This window comes from Grampus griseus (genome assembly GCF_964374135.1).
Source record: "Grampus griseus genome assembly, chromosome: 1".
NCBI lineage: Eukaryota > Metazoa > Chordata > Mammalia > Artiodactyla > Delphinidae > Grampus > Grampus griseus.
The window spans coordinates 161,316,100-161,332,349 of record NC_139017.1 but is presented as its reverse complement, the minus strand read 5'-3'; the positions used below and the strand labels follow the sequence as shown (position 1 = coordinate 161,332,349).

Here is a 16,250-nt window from a genome sequence, read left to right as displayed (position 1 = left end):
TAAATATTCATTGAATTTACTTACCTCCCAATATTTTTAAATTGAGGTAAAATAAACACAGAACAGTGAACAAATACTAAATGTATTACTGAGCTCCCCAATTGTTCAGAACAGTTTGCTAAGCAGCAAAAGGTGTCTTTCCTTTTTATCTTCACGTACCCAATCAAAAGAAGTTTTGTTTTACAACAATCTCTTCTCTTTTTCTGCAGCTCTCATCCCCAAGCTCTCTTTTCCCCCTGTCAGTTCAAGAGATTTCCTGGACATCTCCAGGTCGTCACACCAGAAAAAAATAAATATTTTCCTGGAGGACGGCCTATGACGTCAAGGTTCCCTGTAACTCCCAGACGAACGTTCGAAAGCAAGCCGCCAGCTTCTCCGAAGCATCGCAGTTTGCGCATGCGCTTCTGCTTGCCGGACAGCAGAGGGGTTTTTTATGCCCTCTCGGCACCCTTACGTCGCGGAGTGGTGGTGTTAGAGGTTTGAGCCACGAAACGTTTTTGCCGGAAGTGGGAAGAGGAGAGGGAAGTCTAACCCTCTCCCAGGGTCTTCAAGTTTAGGGCTGGGGGCTAATTGTCGCTAAAAAGCTCAGAGGTGCTCTGGTGGATACAGTTCCTCGCTTTGCGAGAAGAGGCTAGAACGCGCGCTGAGGTGTGTGTGTTTTTTAACTTATTTATTTTTGGCTGCGCTGGGTCCTCATTGCTTCTCCGTCGCAATGCGCAGGCTTCTAACTGCGGTGGCCCCTCCTTGCAGAGCACGGGCTCCAAGCGCTCGGGCCCCAGCAGTTGTGGCACACGGGCTCAGCAGCCGTGGATTGTAGGCTACAGAGCGCAGGCTTAGCAGCCGCGGCAAACGGGCCCAGTTGCTCCGCGGCATGCGGGACCCCACCCCGGACCAGGGATCGAACCCGCGTCCACCGCATTGGCAGGCGGACCGCCAACCACTGCGCTACCAGGGAAGCCCTGAGGTGTGTTTTTGGTGTAAGTGGGCACGCGTTGACGCTGGCTTAAGAGGACCAAAACCATCAATTAAAAGAACTTCCGCTTGGCTAGCTTTAAAAGGCGTTTGATTCAGAGAGGTGGAACGCATAGATTTTAGTCTGGTCTAGGTTCTGCCACCGACCTACTGTGTGTCCTTGGGCTCCTCCCCAAGTCTCAATATCCTCATCTATAAATTGAGGAGTAGACAAGATTCTTTAAGTCACCTTTCAATCCGTCTATTATTGCAGGTCCGTTTTGTCGTCTGAGCAACAAAGCCTTGGGGGTTAAATATCGTTGGCCCCGTTTTAGAAGGAAGACATTGAGTTCCAGGGTGAGAGACTTAGTTATTGCACAGAAAACGGTTAGAGATTTTAGACCTGGAGACTAAAAGATTATGCTGTAACTCCATGATCAGGCCTCCTTTGTGTATTTCTGTATCATCAGTTCCTGAAACTGGCCTATAGCAGTTACTCAAAAAGTTTTGAATGGATGGATGAATGAATCTTTTCATGTCAAGGCCAATGACCCAAGCAGATCTGGTGTCTCTCCACCTCTCTGATGTATTAACAAGTATAACTCTTCTCCAGGTGTATCCTGTGTTTACTTGACGGGGGACTCCGAGTCCAGTTCTGTCGTTTTCAACTTAAACAGGTAACATGGAGGCACCTCCAGTCACCATGATGCCTGTCACCGGGGGCACCATTAACATGATGGAGTACCTGCTGCAGGGTGAGTGAACCAGGGAGCTTGTTTTCCTCTTTTCTGTTCAGCTTCCGCGGAGATGAGAAGCTCTTCTACAAAGGCAGCCTGCATAATTTCTGGCACCTTTTTTTTTTTCAGTTAACCTTTAATTATGGTCACAAATACATAACATTAAATTTACCATATTAAACATTTTTAAGCATACAGTTCAGTAGTGTTAAGTATTTCACATTGTTGTATAGCCGATCTCTAGAACTTTTTCATCTTGCAGAATTGAAATTCTATTCCCGTTAAACACTAATTCCTCCTTTCCCCTCCCTGCAGCCCTTGGCAACAACCTTTCTGCTTTCTGTTTCTAATTTTGACTACTTTAGATAACCTCATATGAGTGGAATCATTACAGTATTTGTCGTTTTATCACTGGCTGATTTCACTTAGTATAATGTCCTCGATGTTAACCCATATTGTAGCATGTGACAGGATCTCCTTTTAAAGGCTGAATAATGTTCCATTGTATATATGTACCACATTTTCTTTATCCATTCATCTGTCAGACATTTGGGTTGCTTCCACCTCTTGGTTATCGTGGATAATGCTCAGTGAACATGGGTGTGCAAATATCTCTTCAAGATCCTGCTTCGAATTCTCTCAGATAAATACCCAGAAGTGAGATTAATGGATCATATGGTAATTCTATGATACTGTTAACTAGCTCCATTTTATAGATCAGGAAATAGAAGTGAAGTAACTTTCCCAGATGAGAAAACTCAAGGCCCAAAGGGGGTAATGATTTTCAGGACGTCATACAATGTTTAGTGCAAGAGTTTAGACTTTAATTCAGATCATCCATTTAGTAACTTACTGTGAACAAAATAGGGTTGTTAATTTTCACTCCTCAGGCTGCACCTCCTTCAGGCTTTCCCATCTCAGTAAGTGCCACTGTCATTCACCAGTTGCTTGAGCCATGTATTCAGGGGTCAATGTCCATTTTTTACTTTACCCCCACATGTAGTCCATTTCTAATCCTATTCATTTTACTTCCAAAATATGTATTAAATAAGTCTTTTCTCAACCTGCAGTACCACACCCTGGTTTATCATCCTTTGCCTGAACTATTTTAGTAACCCTGTACTTATTACATTGCTTCCACTTTTTTTTTTCATTGCTTCCACTTTTGATCGTCTTTCTCTTCTCACACAACAGCTAGTAGTCTTTTTTAAAAAATTGTTTTAGTATTAAAAATATTCAAACATAAAGAAAGTGGGGGCTTCCCTGGTGGCGCAGTGGTTGAGAGTCTGCCTGCCGATGCAGGGGACACGGGTTCGTGCCCCGGTCCGGGAAGATCCCGCGTGCCGCAGAGTGGCTGGGCCTGTGAACCATGGCCTCTGAGCCTGCGCGTCCGGAGCCTGTGCTCCGCAACGGGAGGGGCCATACAGTGGGAGGCCCGCATACCGCAAAAAAAAAAAAAAAAAAACACATAAAGAAAGTGGAGACTAATATAATGAACACTCCATTTCTGTCATGCAGATTTCAGTTTCTGTCATTTTGCCATATTTGCTTTCTCTTTTTTCTTTTGCTGTTTTTAAAGACAGTTTCAGGGACTTCCCTGGCAGTCCGGTGGTTAAGATTCCGCGCTTGCACTTCAGGGGGTGCGGGTTTGACCCCTGGTTGGGGAACTAAGCTCCCACATGCCTTGCAGCCAAAAAATTTTTTAAAAAAATCGACAGTTTCAGATATAACATTTTACCCCAAAACATTTTCAGTATGCATCTCTAAAAAATAAAAAACAAGGGTATTTTCCTTCATAACCCCAATACCATCATTATTATCTAAAAAATTAATAATGTATTTTTAATATCATCTAATATCTAGTCCATATTCAAAAGTTTCCCCCTATCTTGCCCTCAGAATGTGTTTTGAATCCAGGATATAATCATGTTTCATGCATTACATTTGATAACTGTGTCTCTTAAGCCTCTTTTAACTTGGACCAGTCTCCCCTCATTCCCACTTTTTTTCCCATGACCACGTCTTGTTGAAGAGTCTATACCAGTTTTCCTGGAATGATCTTTTTAAAATGTAAATCCAGTCATCTCTTTCCCTGTTGTGTGGAGAATAAAATGTGGAGCTAATGGCTTCCCAATGGCCTTAGAATAGAATACAGCCTTTAGCATGAGCTGTACATAAGACCTGTGTGCTTTGGCCCATCCCAAATCCTCAGTTCATTATCATCTTCCATCTTGCTTACCACACTTCAGCCACACTGATATCCCTTCATTTCTTTGAATTCCCCAGGCCCTTTCCTGGGTCTTTGCATTGTTTCCTCTGCCCTTATACTTTGTTCCAGCCCTTCAAATAGCCATTTTATTTTTATCCCTTAGTCCTCAGCTCAGTTGTCCTTCCCTTTGACCGACCTTCTCTGACTACTCCAAGCCCTCAGAGAGGTCTCCTCTTCTCCCCCCCCAATCAGTTCCTGTCTCCCATCTCCCTTTTATTTCCCTGTATTTCTGTTTAATTGTTTACTTATTCATTTTTTGTTTCTCCCACTAAACTGTAATCTCTGTGAGGGCTGGACCCCCTACTTCCTAGCATGATGCCTGGCACAGTATTCAGTAAGTATATGTTGAAGGAACCAGCACTTACAAAGCTCCTTAAATGTTTGAAGTATGAAAAAACACATGTCTGACACTGTCCTGAATGTAGGACACAACGTATCCAATGTAGGACCCATTCCTTGCTCCCGTCATCATCTGTCCTATGATCACAGGGACCTGAGCTGTTGCTTTCCCTCCAACACTACCCATTTCCAAAAATGTAGTCATTTGAGTCCCACTGTCAATATTTACCATAGTTACAGTAGTATATTTTTATTTACTTTAACAGATTTAGTCAATAAATGAATATATTCCTAGCATTGGAGTAAGTATCAGCAATAGAGGAAGAAATATGTTAAAAAGTCAATACATAATTGATATATTGAAATATGACTAAAAAATTGAGGTGCTAATGCTAAAAAGTAAAGCAGGGAAGTGGAAAGAGATTGGAAGGAGATAATGCTATTTTATTTAGGGCAATGAGAAAAGTGATCTCTGATAAAGTGACATTTGAGCAAAGATCTGAACAAAGTGATGGGGTGAGATATGCAGGTGTCTGAGAGAAGAACATTCTAAGCGTAGGGACTAAGGGAAGGGTCTCTGAAGAGAAATACATTGTCAGACACTTGGCATTTTTAGGAAACAGCAGGAAAATCACTGTGGTTGGAGAGAGTGATCTGGGAGATAGTAGAAGGAAATAATCAACATCAGGTAGCAGAGATCACAATTTATAGGGCCTTGTAGACCGTGGTAAAGAATTTCGGATTTATTCTGAGTGACATGGGAAGCCATTGGAGGGTTCTGAGCAGAGAAGTGTCATTATCTGCCTTATGTCCTAAAAACCAACTGGCTGTTGTATGGAGGAGAGAAGAAAAAAGCACGGATAGAAGCAGGGTACTGCAAAGACCAAGCAAGAAATGATGGAGACTTGGACTAGGTGGAAATGATTGAGTAAACTGGATTCTGCATATATTTAAAAAATGCAGAGCGGATGTAGGATGTGAGAGAAAGAAAGGAGTCAAAGCTGATTATGTGGTTTTTGGTTGGGCAGCTGGAAGCAGAGAGTTGCCATTTACTATGGTGGGGAAAACTGCAGGAGGAGTAAGATTGTGGAGGAAAAATCAACAGGTTGATATTGAACATGTTAAGATGAAGATGTCTTAGGCATCCAAGTGGAGAAGTTAGGTAGACAGTTGGATGTATGAGTCTGTAGTTCATGAGATATAAATATGGTAGTCCTCAGAGCATAAATGATACTTAAAACCATAGGGCTGGGCTTCCCTGGTGGCGCAGTGGTTGAGAATCCGCCTGCCGATGCAGGGGACACGGGTTCGTGCCCCGGTCCGGGAAGATCCCACATGCCGCGGAGCAGCTGTGCCCATGAGCCATGGCCGCTGAGCCTGCGTGTCCGGAGCCTGTGCTCCGCAACGGGAGAGGCCACAACAGTGAGAGGCCCGCGTATCGCAAAAAAAACCCCAAAAAACAAACAAAAAAAAACCATAGGGCTGAATGAGGTCACTGAGGGAGGAAGAGATTTTTGATAGAGACAAAGACCAGGATTGAGTCCTAGGATCCTCCAATATTTTGGGAAGATGAAGACCCAGCAGAGATGACTTAAAAGGAATGGTCAGTGAATTAGGTGAAGAACCGAGAGAAATTTGTGTCCCAGAGGCCAAGGGAAGAATAGATTTCAAAATAGGTATAATGTAACAACATGTAAAATGCTGCCAGGAGGAAGAATAAGATGAGAACAGAGGACAGTGTATTTCTCTGAAGCAGTTCATTCTCTTTTACTTAAATATATTACATAAAAAGGAAATGTTATATTTTTTCTATCAATGGAAAACTTTTGTTTTCTGAGACTAGAAGATAATTTTTAAAATAAATGACAAAACAGTATTATTTTTCTAAGTAGATACTGTTGCCTCTTAAGGCCCAAAGCCCACTGGAGGTTAGCATTGTTAGAGAAGGCCTAACTATTCTAGTACCAAATAAGACAATGCAAAAAATTGAAAAGGGATTAACTTGTTATATAATATCTTGGCAGTATAACCCCTCTAACATCTCATATTGGGCCTGTGCTTTACAAAACACTGCACTAAACTGTTCTGATTTTTCATGTAAGTTTTTTCAATCTTTTGCTATTTCCATTACCCAGAATGAAAGATGGGACTCAATGGTACTTTTTTCCTTCTTCAGGAAGTGTTTTAGATCACAGCTTGGAAAGCCTCATCCACCGCCTTCGTGGTTTGTGTGACAACATGGAACCGGAGACTTTCCTTGACCATGAGATGGTATTCCTCCTTAAGGGCCAGCAGGCCAGTCCGTTTGTTCTAAGGGCTCGACGCTCTATGGATAGGGCAGGGGCACCCTGGCATCTGCGCTACCTGGGACAGCCAGAAATGGGAGACAAGAACCGCCATGCCCTGGTGCGTAACTGCGTGGACATTGCAACATCTGAGAACCTTACTGACTTCCTGATGGAAATGGGTTTCCGCATGGACCATGAGTTTGTTGCCAGGGGACACCTGTTCCGTAAGGGCATCATGAAGATCGTGGTGTACAAGATCTTCCGCATCTTGACACCAGGGAACACAGACAACACTGAGGCCTTGTCACTCTCCTACCTTGTGGAACTAAGTGTTGTTGCACCAGCTGGGCAGGATGTGGTGTCTGATGACATGAGGAACTTTGCAGAGCAGCTGAAACCTCTGGTTCACCTAGAGAAAATAGACCCCAAAAGGCTCATGTGACAAGGCAGTCTGTCCACCACTGGGGCTTGTCCTCAGCTGTTACAAAAAAAGAAGATGTTATAATTGCCCTATTTCACCACTGCTAGCCAGGCATTCTTCCCTCAGGAAGGAGGACAATGAGAACTTAGTTGGTTCTTTGCACTGTTTTCCTCATATGGCCAGTTCACTTTTGTGACAGCCTTTCTAAATTAAAGGCTAAGGATGACATGGAGAATCTAGATAATCCCTCTGCATAAAGAGGGGAAACTGGAATAAAATAGCTTTGGGGAATAAAAATCTTTTAATTGTTTTGCCATTTGTGTGTAAGGTTTGTAAAACAGAGACTGAGTTTGTATTGTGCAGTAATAAAGGCTATAAAGAGAAATGTCTATCATTCTGATTCTTTACCCCATTACCCTGCTACTTTGGGATAGACTCATCAACTGGAGCAAAAATATGACAGTTTTTTGTTTTAATTTTGATAGAGGTGATAGTTTACCTTTCATAAAAGTAGCACATGGGCTTCCCTGGTGGCGCAGTGGTTGAGAGTCCGCCTGCCGATGCAGGGGCCACGGGTTCGTGCCCCGGTCCGGGAAGATCCCACATGCCGCGGAGCAGCTGTGCCCGTGAGCCATGGCCGCTGAGCCTGCGCGTCCGGAGCCTGTGCTCCGCAACGGGAGAGGCCACAACAGTGAGAGGCCCGCGTATCTCAAAAAAAAAAAAAGAGGAATGAGGCGCAGATTACTCAAATTTTTACTTCTATTGTAAGTGGTGGAGCCTGAATTTCAACTCCAGCGGCCTAGCTCCAGGTATATAACCACTGTTCATCCACCATGTTTTACTCATTCACTCTTGATGATAGAACTCTAGATTGCCTTCAACTCTCGATTACTATTAAAAATGCAAAAATAGGGACTTCCCTGGCAGTCCAGTGGTTAAGACGCCACGCTTCCACTGCAGGGGGCATGGGTTCGATCCCTGGTCAGAGAACTAAGGATCCCGCATGCCATGCTGCACAGTGGCAAAAAAAAAAAAGCAAAAATAAGCAAGTTTGTATACTGACGTGAATATTCCTCTGAACTATGCAATTGGGCGTGCTCAATTTGCCAAAAATGGCCAGGTTACTTTTCAGAATGGCTGTGCTAATTCCTATCACCAGTACACAAGAACTCATAACCACCAATCTTCGGTGTTAGCATCTTTCTCATTTTTTCCAGTTTTCTTTTTCTTTTTTTATGTTTTTATATATGGCAAATTATTTAAGTCAATAAATTTTTAAGGAATTTCACACGTTCTGATTCCTTCCACTGCCGATCACCTTAGTTCCTCCAGTGTCTGAGTCATACTCTTCAAGATAGCCCTTTCAAAAAGAATTTTTCCTCAGTCCACAGTTGTCATGTCAGTCAGTCAGTCTCCCATTCTTTTAGTTGGGCTTCTTTGATCTCCAATGGAATATGGACATACTTCAAAATTCCCCACCTGTGATCTTTGGGATCCAATTTCCTCAAGCAATTTACTTTTGGACCATGTTTAGGGTCAGAGGAAATGGATCTGCCTGCTTCTGAATTTTAGACACCCTCTAAACATGCATTAAGTTCAAATCATATTCACTCCTAAGCTATCATAGCTTAGAACAGTACAGATCGTTGGGATATGCCAATACCTTTTTAAAGTCCAGACACTGTGTTCTCAAGATAAAAACCTAAAAAAGGAAGTCATCTTTGTTTCATGTCAACATGAGAGTACTAAATCAGCATAGCTGATAATTTCCCACATATCTTAAGCTTTTAAATTATCAATTCTATAGTCCTGGAAGCAACCTTTGTGTTTATCAATACCCCCACCACTTGAATCTGTTTCAGGTACCATGTTCCTTCTTATCTGTATCAAAACTCATACTGAACAATGAGTTCTAGGTTGCAAAAGAGGATTTATTTTTGCACCCATCTATAAGTCTTTGTCTACAGATTAACAAAAACAAACATAAGTGCTATTAATTTTTGCCAGTCTGGTGGAAGTAAAGTGGCAGCTCTTGGCTGTCTTGATTTGCATTTCTCTGATTATAATTAAATTTGAGCCTTTTTTTTCTTTTTTGTTTTTTTGTATGCTTAGTATGTGAAACTAAGGTATTTATATATCCTTTGCTTATTTTCCTATTTGATTTCCTGTCTTGTTGATTTGTAGGAATTCTTTGTATATTCTAGACCTTCTTTTATTTGTTTTAAACACTGCAAATACTTTCTCCCAGTGCCTATTTATATCCTTTGCCTACTTTTTTAAAATTTGGTTTCCTCTCTTCTTAGTTTGTAGGAATTGTGTGTATATTCTAGACATTATTCCGTGTTTGTTTTAAACATTGCAAATACCTTCTCCCAGTCTGCAACCTTCGTGTTAACTTTGTGATGTCATTAATTAAGCAGATGTCCTAAATTTTGACCTTAGAATTTGGAGTCTTGTTTAGGAAGTCTTTATTTACACCTGGGTAACAGATTTTCCTGTATTTTCTAATATTAGCTTTATAGTTTTAACTTTCACATTTATGTCTTTAATCCATCTGGAGTCCACTTTTAACATAGTTTCAAGTAAAAATTCAGCTTTTTTTCTCTAAACAGTGAATTTGTTTTTATATAACTGTCAGAAAAACAATCTTTCCAGTGTTTTGTGATGCCACCTTTATCCCATATTAAGTTCCCATGTATATACTTTATTTATAAGCTCTCCATTCTATTCCATTGATCCTTTTCTTTGTTTCAGTGCCAGCAACACAATATTTTTATTACTGTGGCTTCGTGGTAGAGCCAGTTCTACCAGTAGGGCAGGTCTCCCTACTTTTATTTCCCTCTGAAAATAGACTTAGCTTTCACAGACCTTTATTCTTTCATATTCATTTTAGAGTGGGTTTTAGTCTCTCAACATTACTACTGGAATTTTTATTGGAATTTCACTGAACACATATAGATTAATTTGGGGGAGAACTGACATCTTTGCATGGAACACTCCCTCACCAGAATTCAATGGGGCAGGCTTCCTTCACCTCTTTCAGGTCTTTGCTGAAACATCAGGAAGGCCTTCCCTGACCATCCTAAATTAAGTAGCACCCTCACTCCTCATCACTCTTTCTTTCTCTTATTTAATCTTTTTCATAGCATTTATTACTATCCAACTTTAGATTATTTAATCTCTGCTTCTCTGCTAAAGATGTAAGATTCGTGAGGATAGGTGCCCTGTTTTGTTCTCTGCTGCACCCCTAGTACCCAGAACAATGCCTGGCGTATGGTGGCCACTCTGAATATTTGTTAAACAAATGAATAAAATCTTTACACTCCTGAAGTTATTTGAATTATGACATTTATTCAGGCCTTCTAATGTCCCTGAATGGAGTTTAGTTTTTTTTCCTTGATAAACTGCTTAGGCATTGCTTTGTGCTAAGGGAAGTTCGCCTGCCATTCCAGTAAACAATAACTGTTGCCTGCCATCAAGGCATCAGGCACTACAGCCACCTCCCCACACCCACAACAGTGCACCCTGAGGAGAATTCAGGATAGAGGAAAATAGGAAATATTCTGTGCTCTGGATACTGGCCCAGAGAGTTAAGCTGCACATCTAAGGAAAAATTTCAGTGAGCCCAGAATCTTGCACCTTGCCATATGTAGAAAAGCTCTAAAATCACCAACTTGAGATGTTTGTCTTCTGTGATTAGCAGTAATCCTTTGATGTTCGTCTACATGGTTTTTCAGCAAAAACTCTCCTATATATCGTGGCTCCTCCCTTACCTCTTCGGAGTAGTTCCTCAGAGCTATCTGAGAGGCTGTCTCCCAGGCTCTAGTCCTCAGGTCCCGAATAAAACTTAACTTGCGACTTTTAGGTCGTGCGTTTTTCTTCAGTCCACAGTTTTTAGGCCAATTACTATAGACCAGCAGTTGGCAAACTACACCTGGGCATGTCAGCCTGTGCTCTGGTTTTGTAAATAAAATTTTATTGGAACATCCACATTCATTCATTTAACACTGTCTATGGCTGCTTTTGTTCAACAGTGACAGAGTTGAATGGCTGCGACAGAGACCACGTGACCTGCCAAACAGAAACTATTTACTGTTTGCTCTTTACAGAAAGAGTTTGCAGATATTTGCTATAGACTTTAGTTGCTACTGTAGATTGTGTTATATTTTTTATTACATTTTTAAGGTGGTTATTCCTAATAGAGAAGAACACTATTGAATTTTGTAAGATGATTTCTATTCTTGCAAACTTGACAATAACTCTTTTATAGTTCTGATAGTTTGCCTGTTGATTATATTGTGTTTTCCATATAGACTATCATATCATTGGCAAGAATGGCAAGCAAAAGAGTACATACATCTTTCACTTTTTCTCATCTAAAAGAATTGGCCAGACTCTCCGAGACTCTAGCTAACACTAATAATGGGCATCCACGACTTAGTCCTGACCTTAATGCTACTGCATCAAGTTTCTCTAAGTATGAAAAAAAATCATAATTTTTACCCTTTGGTCCATCAATGTGGTGAGTTATATTGAGAGATTTTCTGCTGTTGGGCCACCCTAGTACTCCTGGGATAACTCCTATGCATCATGATTTTATCCTTTAAATGCCCTGTTGGATTTGAGCACCTATTATTTTGTTTAGGGTATTTGCTCCGTGGACTACCTTAATTGCCATCCAGAGATCTATGCAATGTGACTACTCCCTATTTTTCCAACCTCTCTGCTGGAACTACAAGCTAAGCATTATGCTAGACACTGGGTTACAGCACAGGCTAAGATACAGTCCCTGTCTTTAATAGCTCCCATTATAATGGCAGAAACAGACATTTATGCAGTTGGTGTAGTCACCAAAGGTATGCAAACAAAGGGCTCCTTCCCAAAACAAATGAATCTTTAGCACTGAACAAGAAGGTCTGCTTCCTTTTTCTTGGATGTAACTCAATACTCTTGCTTATGTATTATCTTCCTTAATACCCTTTCACTTTTGCCTTTTCCACTCATCTCTGGCTATGTGACACCTACACAACCAAAAAGCAAGATCAAATAATGGAAAGCATGTAACAGTGCTTAAGGGCTCAGATTTGAGAGACAAATAGGTTCCAGTTCTAGCTATGCCATTTACTAGCTATGTGACCTTGGACATATGCAGCACCTTCCAGAGAATCCATTTCCTCGTCTGTCAAATTTAGAATAATAATAATACATTCACAAAGAGGATACAATGAACAGACCTTTGTGAAGGCTTTCAACACAGAGCCTGACAAACCGCCAGGATTTTCCCTTTCTATCCTTCTGTGATCATTCCTGGAACACAAGAAGGTCACAAAGTCTCTTTCCTGTGACTCCTGAAATTTGATGGTAGCTAAGTAGCATCACTTGTTTTACATTTCATCATGTTCCCTATACAGTAATTCTTTGTATATCTTGGCTTCTAGTGCTACTATTTAAGAGCTATTTGTATATTGGGCAAGTTTTTTAAACTCTCAGAATATCTATTTTCTCATCTATAAAACAAGCATAATTACAAGAGTATTTCATAGAGTTGTCATATGAATTAAATGATCAATATGCATAAAGGCCTAGCACAGTGCTTGGCACATAAGTGCTTAACACTTGATAGCTGTTTTCAATTTTAGTATTATTAATAAGGCTATATGCTTCTTAAGGGGAGAAATTGTGTTTTGTAATATAGTATAATGGCTAAGAGCACAGACTCTGGAGTCTTCAGTTCAAATCTGAACACCACAAGTATGTTGCTCAAGCTGGGTAAATCTCTCTAGGCCTCAGTCTTCTTATCTGAAAAATGAGGATGATTAAAAAAAAAACCACAACAGTTCCTGGATGTTGTTGTAGAGATTAAAGGGGATAATACACTTACTTGGCATTTAGCAGAGTGCCTGACATAAATACTGATTTATTGAGCAATTATTGTGTGCCAGGTTATGTGCTAAATGTTTTATTTAGCCTTGTTCTAAATATTTTTTTCTGTGTACCCCGTAACCCCTGCTTAGTAGTACTCATATACTAACCTTTCAAATATTTATTGAATGAATGAGTGAGTGAATTAGTGAATGCTGACTTGTAGACCATAAGAATCTTGCCTGCATTAGCTGGTTTGTCCCAGGTTAACACTCCTCATTCCTCTGCCATGAGTTAGTGTATAAGCCATGAGGTTCAGCATCTGTAAAAAGCAGGAGAGCATGGAAAGGGGGTAGATTTTAGACCCTGACTCTTTTACTCTAGAGAAATCACTCATCCTTTAGTGCTTGGATTTATTTCTCAGAACTGGTAAAATGAATTAGAAAATGTTGCTGTAGGCAAAAGTGATAAAATTTACATTTAAGGTCATGGAGAACATAGAGAAAGGAACACCCCTTTGGAGGAAAGAAAAATCAATGCAACTGTTCTTGAGGGCAGTTAGCCTAAGGAAATAATTAAGGATTGTGCACAAAGGTATAGTATAAGGCATCTTATACTACATCACCATGTTAGTGATGTGTATAAATCAAAAAATGGAAATAATCTAGATGTCTCATAAAAGGAAGTGGAATAATTAAATGATACTTCATCCACAAAATGGCTGCATGGATATCGTGCAGCCATTAAAAAAAAAAGAATATGTGTGGGAAATGAATTTAGCAACATGGAAAAATGTGCCGGTTCGTTAACTTATTGACTTTGTGACCTTAGGCAAATTACTTCTCTGCTTCAGTCTCATCATTAAATGGGAGTACTAATATTGCCTTCCTTATAGAATTATCATGAGGACTAAATGAATTATTACATGTAAAACTACTTGGGGGCTTCCCTGGTGGTGCAGTGGTTGAGAGTCCGCCTGCAGATGCAGGGGACACGGGTTCGTGCCCCAGTCTGGGAGGATCCCACATGCCACGGAGCGGCTGGGACCGTGAGCCATGGCCGCTGAGCCTGCGCGTCCCGAGCCTGTGCTCCGCAACGGGAGAGGCCACAACAGTGAGAGGCCTGCGTACCGCAAAAAAAAAAAAACTACTTGGAATTGTACCTGACCCATAGTAAACATTATGTAGACATGAGCTATAATTATTATGTGGGGGAAAAAAAAGTTTAAAAACAACGTGTATGGTATGCCATATATATATATATATATATATATATATATATATATATATATATATATATATATATATATATATATATATATATATATATATATTATTTTTCCCCCACACCTTGCAGGATCTTAGTTCCCCAACTGGGTATCGAAACTGTGTCCCGGGCGCGGGAAGGCGGCGGCTCCGTGTCACCGGAGCCGGAGTGCGCAGGCCCATCCCGGCTGTCGGGGGGCGGGCGGCCCGGGCGATGGTGCCACGTGATTCATGTATGTGCTGAGCTGGCTGTCGCTCTTCAGCCAGGTGGCCTTCATCACGCTGGCCATTGCAGCCGGACTCTATTACCTGGCAGAACTGCTAGAAGAATACACGGTGGCCACCAGCAGGATCATAGAATATAGGGTCTGGTTCTCCACAGCTGTGCTGATTGGCCTCTATGTTTTTGAGCGTTTCGCCACCTACATGATTGGCGTAGGCCTCTTCCTGGTCTACCTGGTCTACTTTGGCCTCCTCCAGACCTTCCCCTTCATCATGCTCACCTCGCCTAACTTCATCCTGTCCTGTGGGCTACTGGTGGTGAATCATTACCTAGCGTTTCAGTTTTTTGCAGAGGAATATTATCCTTTCTCAGAGGTCCTGGCCTATTTCACTTTCTGTCTGTGGATAATCCCGTTTGCGTTCTTTGTGTCACTGTCGGCTGGGGAGAACGTCCTGCCAGTCACCATGCAGCCTGGAGATGATGTGGTCTCCAATCACTTCACCAAAGGCAAGCGGGGCAAACGCTTAGGGATCCTGGTTGTCTTCTCCTTCATTCTCCTTCATCAAAGGGGCCAGTCGGCAGAAGATATACTGACCTTCTGCGGAGGGGATACCGGGGCAAGATCAGGAGAGTCAGGCCTCTGGGCCTCTGCACTAGGTGGGGGCCGGGAGCTGGAAGGCACCTTTCCCCAGCCCTGGCCCTCCTTCCCTCGACTCCCCCAGAAGCCCCCATCCCCACCGTCCTCAGGAGGCTCAGCTTGGCTCAGATCTGATGCTGCCAGAGGCTGAGACCTCAGAGGGCGCCAGGGAGGATGTGGTGCCTGCTTAGCCAGGAGGCCATGGTCCACCTGGGTGTGCAGAAGCTGAGCTCCTGTGGCCCTCCCGCCCCCTCTTGTGATGGGTCAGGAGTTCTGGCTCAGCCAGGGCAGGCAGGGCAGGGGCTGTGAAGCTGGAGAGCAGACAGGGATAATTGCTATGGGCAGATGGCAGTGGGGAGGGGCCGTGGCTTAACCCTTGCAAGAGAAAGTTTTTGCTGTTGAACTGTGATTTCTGTCCAAGTGCTGATTCCCGTTTGAATAGATTCTAGGTGACCCTGTTTGCCTTAATACCCTGAAAAAAAAAAAAAAAGAAAAGAAAGAAACTGTGTCCCCTGCAGTGGAAGCATGGAGTCCTAACCACTGGACCACCAGGGAATTCCCTGGTGTGCTATTTTTTATAAAACATGTTCTATAGAGAAAATGGTGTGAGGGTAAGTACTTCAAAATGTAATGGTCTTTGTTTGGTGTTGGAAATAAGCTGTACTTTTTATTGTTTCTGCCTGTCTTTTTTTTTTTTTAGTGATGAATGTATATTTCTTATGTAACTGAAAAGTAATAATAGTTAAAAAAAAAAAAAACCAGTAAGAGATCATTGCTTTCGTAGGGGAGTAATGGGTACCTGGACTTTTTCACCCTGTCTGTGCTCTGCTTTTTTTTTTTTTTTTTTTTTGTGGCTGCATTGGGTCTTCGTTGCTGCGTGGGCTTTTCTCTGGTTGCGGCCAGCAGGGGGTCTACTCTTCCTTGCGGTGCGCGGGCTTCTCATTGCAATGGCTTCCCTTGTGGAGCACTAGCTCTAGGCATGCGGGCTCAGTAGTTGTGGCACTCAGGCTCAGTAGTTGTGGTTCGCAAGCTCAGTAGTTGTGGTGCACGGGCTTAATTGCTCCACAGTATGTGGGATCTTCCCGGACCAGGGCTTGAACCCACGTCCCCTGCATTGGCAGGTGGATTCTTAACCACTGCACCACCAGGGAAGCCCCAAACCACTTGACTTTAAAATTGGTTCATATGAAATATTTTTCTAGCTCCTAAGTTATTAAAATTGTGATACCAAGTTCTTGTTTTAGATGCAGTGAAATGG

General features: G+C 42.0%; 2 protein-coding genes across 3 annotated transcripts; both read left to right on the top strand.

Moving 5' to 3' along the window:
* Positions 1-492: 492 nt before the first annotated feature.
* MED18 (mediator complex subunit 18) lies at positions 493-7,394 on the top strand. Of its 2 annotated transcripts, none has more exons than XM_082650215.1 (3): positions 493-648; positions 1,565-1,706; positions 6,473-7,394. In XM_082650215.1, exons 2-3 carry the CDS (start codon positions 1,634-1,636, stop codon positions 7,024-7,026), a joined length of 627 nt encoding a protein of 208 aa, XP_082506341.1. In that variant the 5' UTR covers positions 493-648; positions 1,565-1,633; the 3' UTR covers positions 7,027-7,394. The 2 variants fall into 2 exon arrangements, with proteins under 2 accessions (XP_082506341.1, XP_082506342.1); XM_082650216.1 differs by lacking the exon at positions 493-648 and adding an exon at positions 694-964.
* A 6,969-nt stretch (positions 7,395-14,363) lies between these two features.
* Positions 14,364-15,143, top strand: LOC309833923 (protein TEX261-like; the record flags this gene model as incomplete). Its single annotated transcript, XM_082672482.1, has 1 exon — positions 14,364-15,143. One exon carries the CDS (start codon positions 14,364-14,366, stop codon positions 15,141-15,143), a length of 780 nt encoding a protein of 259 aa, XP_082528608.1.
* Positions 15,144-16,250: the final 1,107 nt, after the last annotated feature.

Coding starts and splice junctions, on each gene's coding strand:
- MED18 (XM_082650215.1), top strand. CDS start 1,634: ATGGAGGCACCTCCAGTCACCATGATGCCTGTCACCGGGGGCACCATT. Junction 1,707..6,472: donor GATGGAGTACCTGCTGCAGG/GTGAGTGAACCA, acceptor TTCCTTCTTCAG/GAAGTGTTTTAGATCACAGC.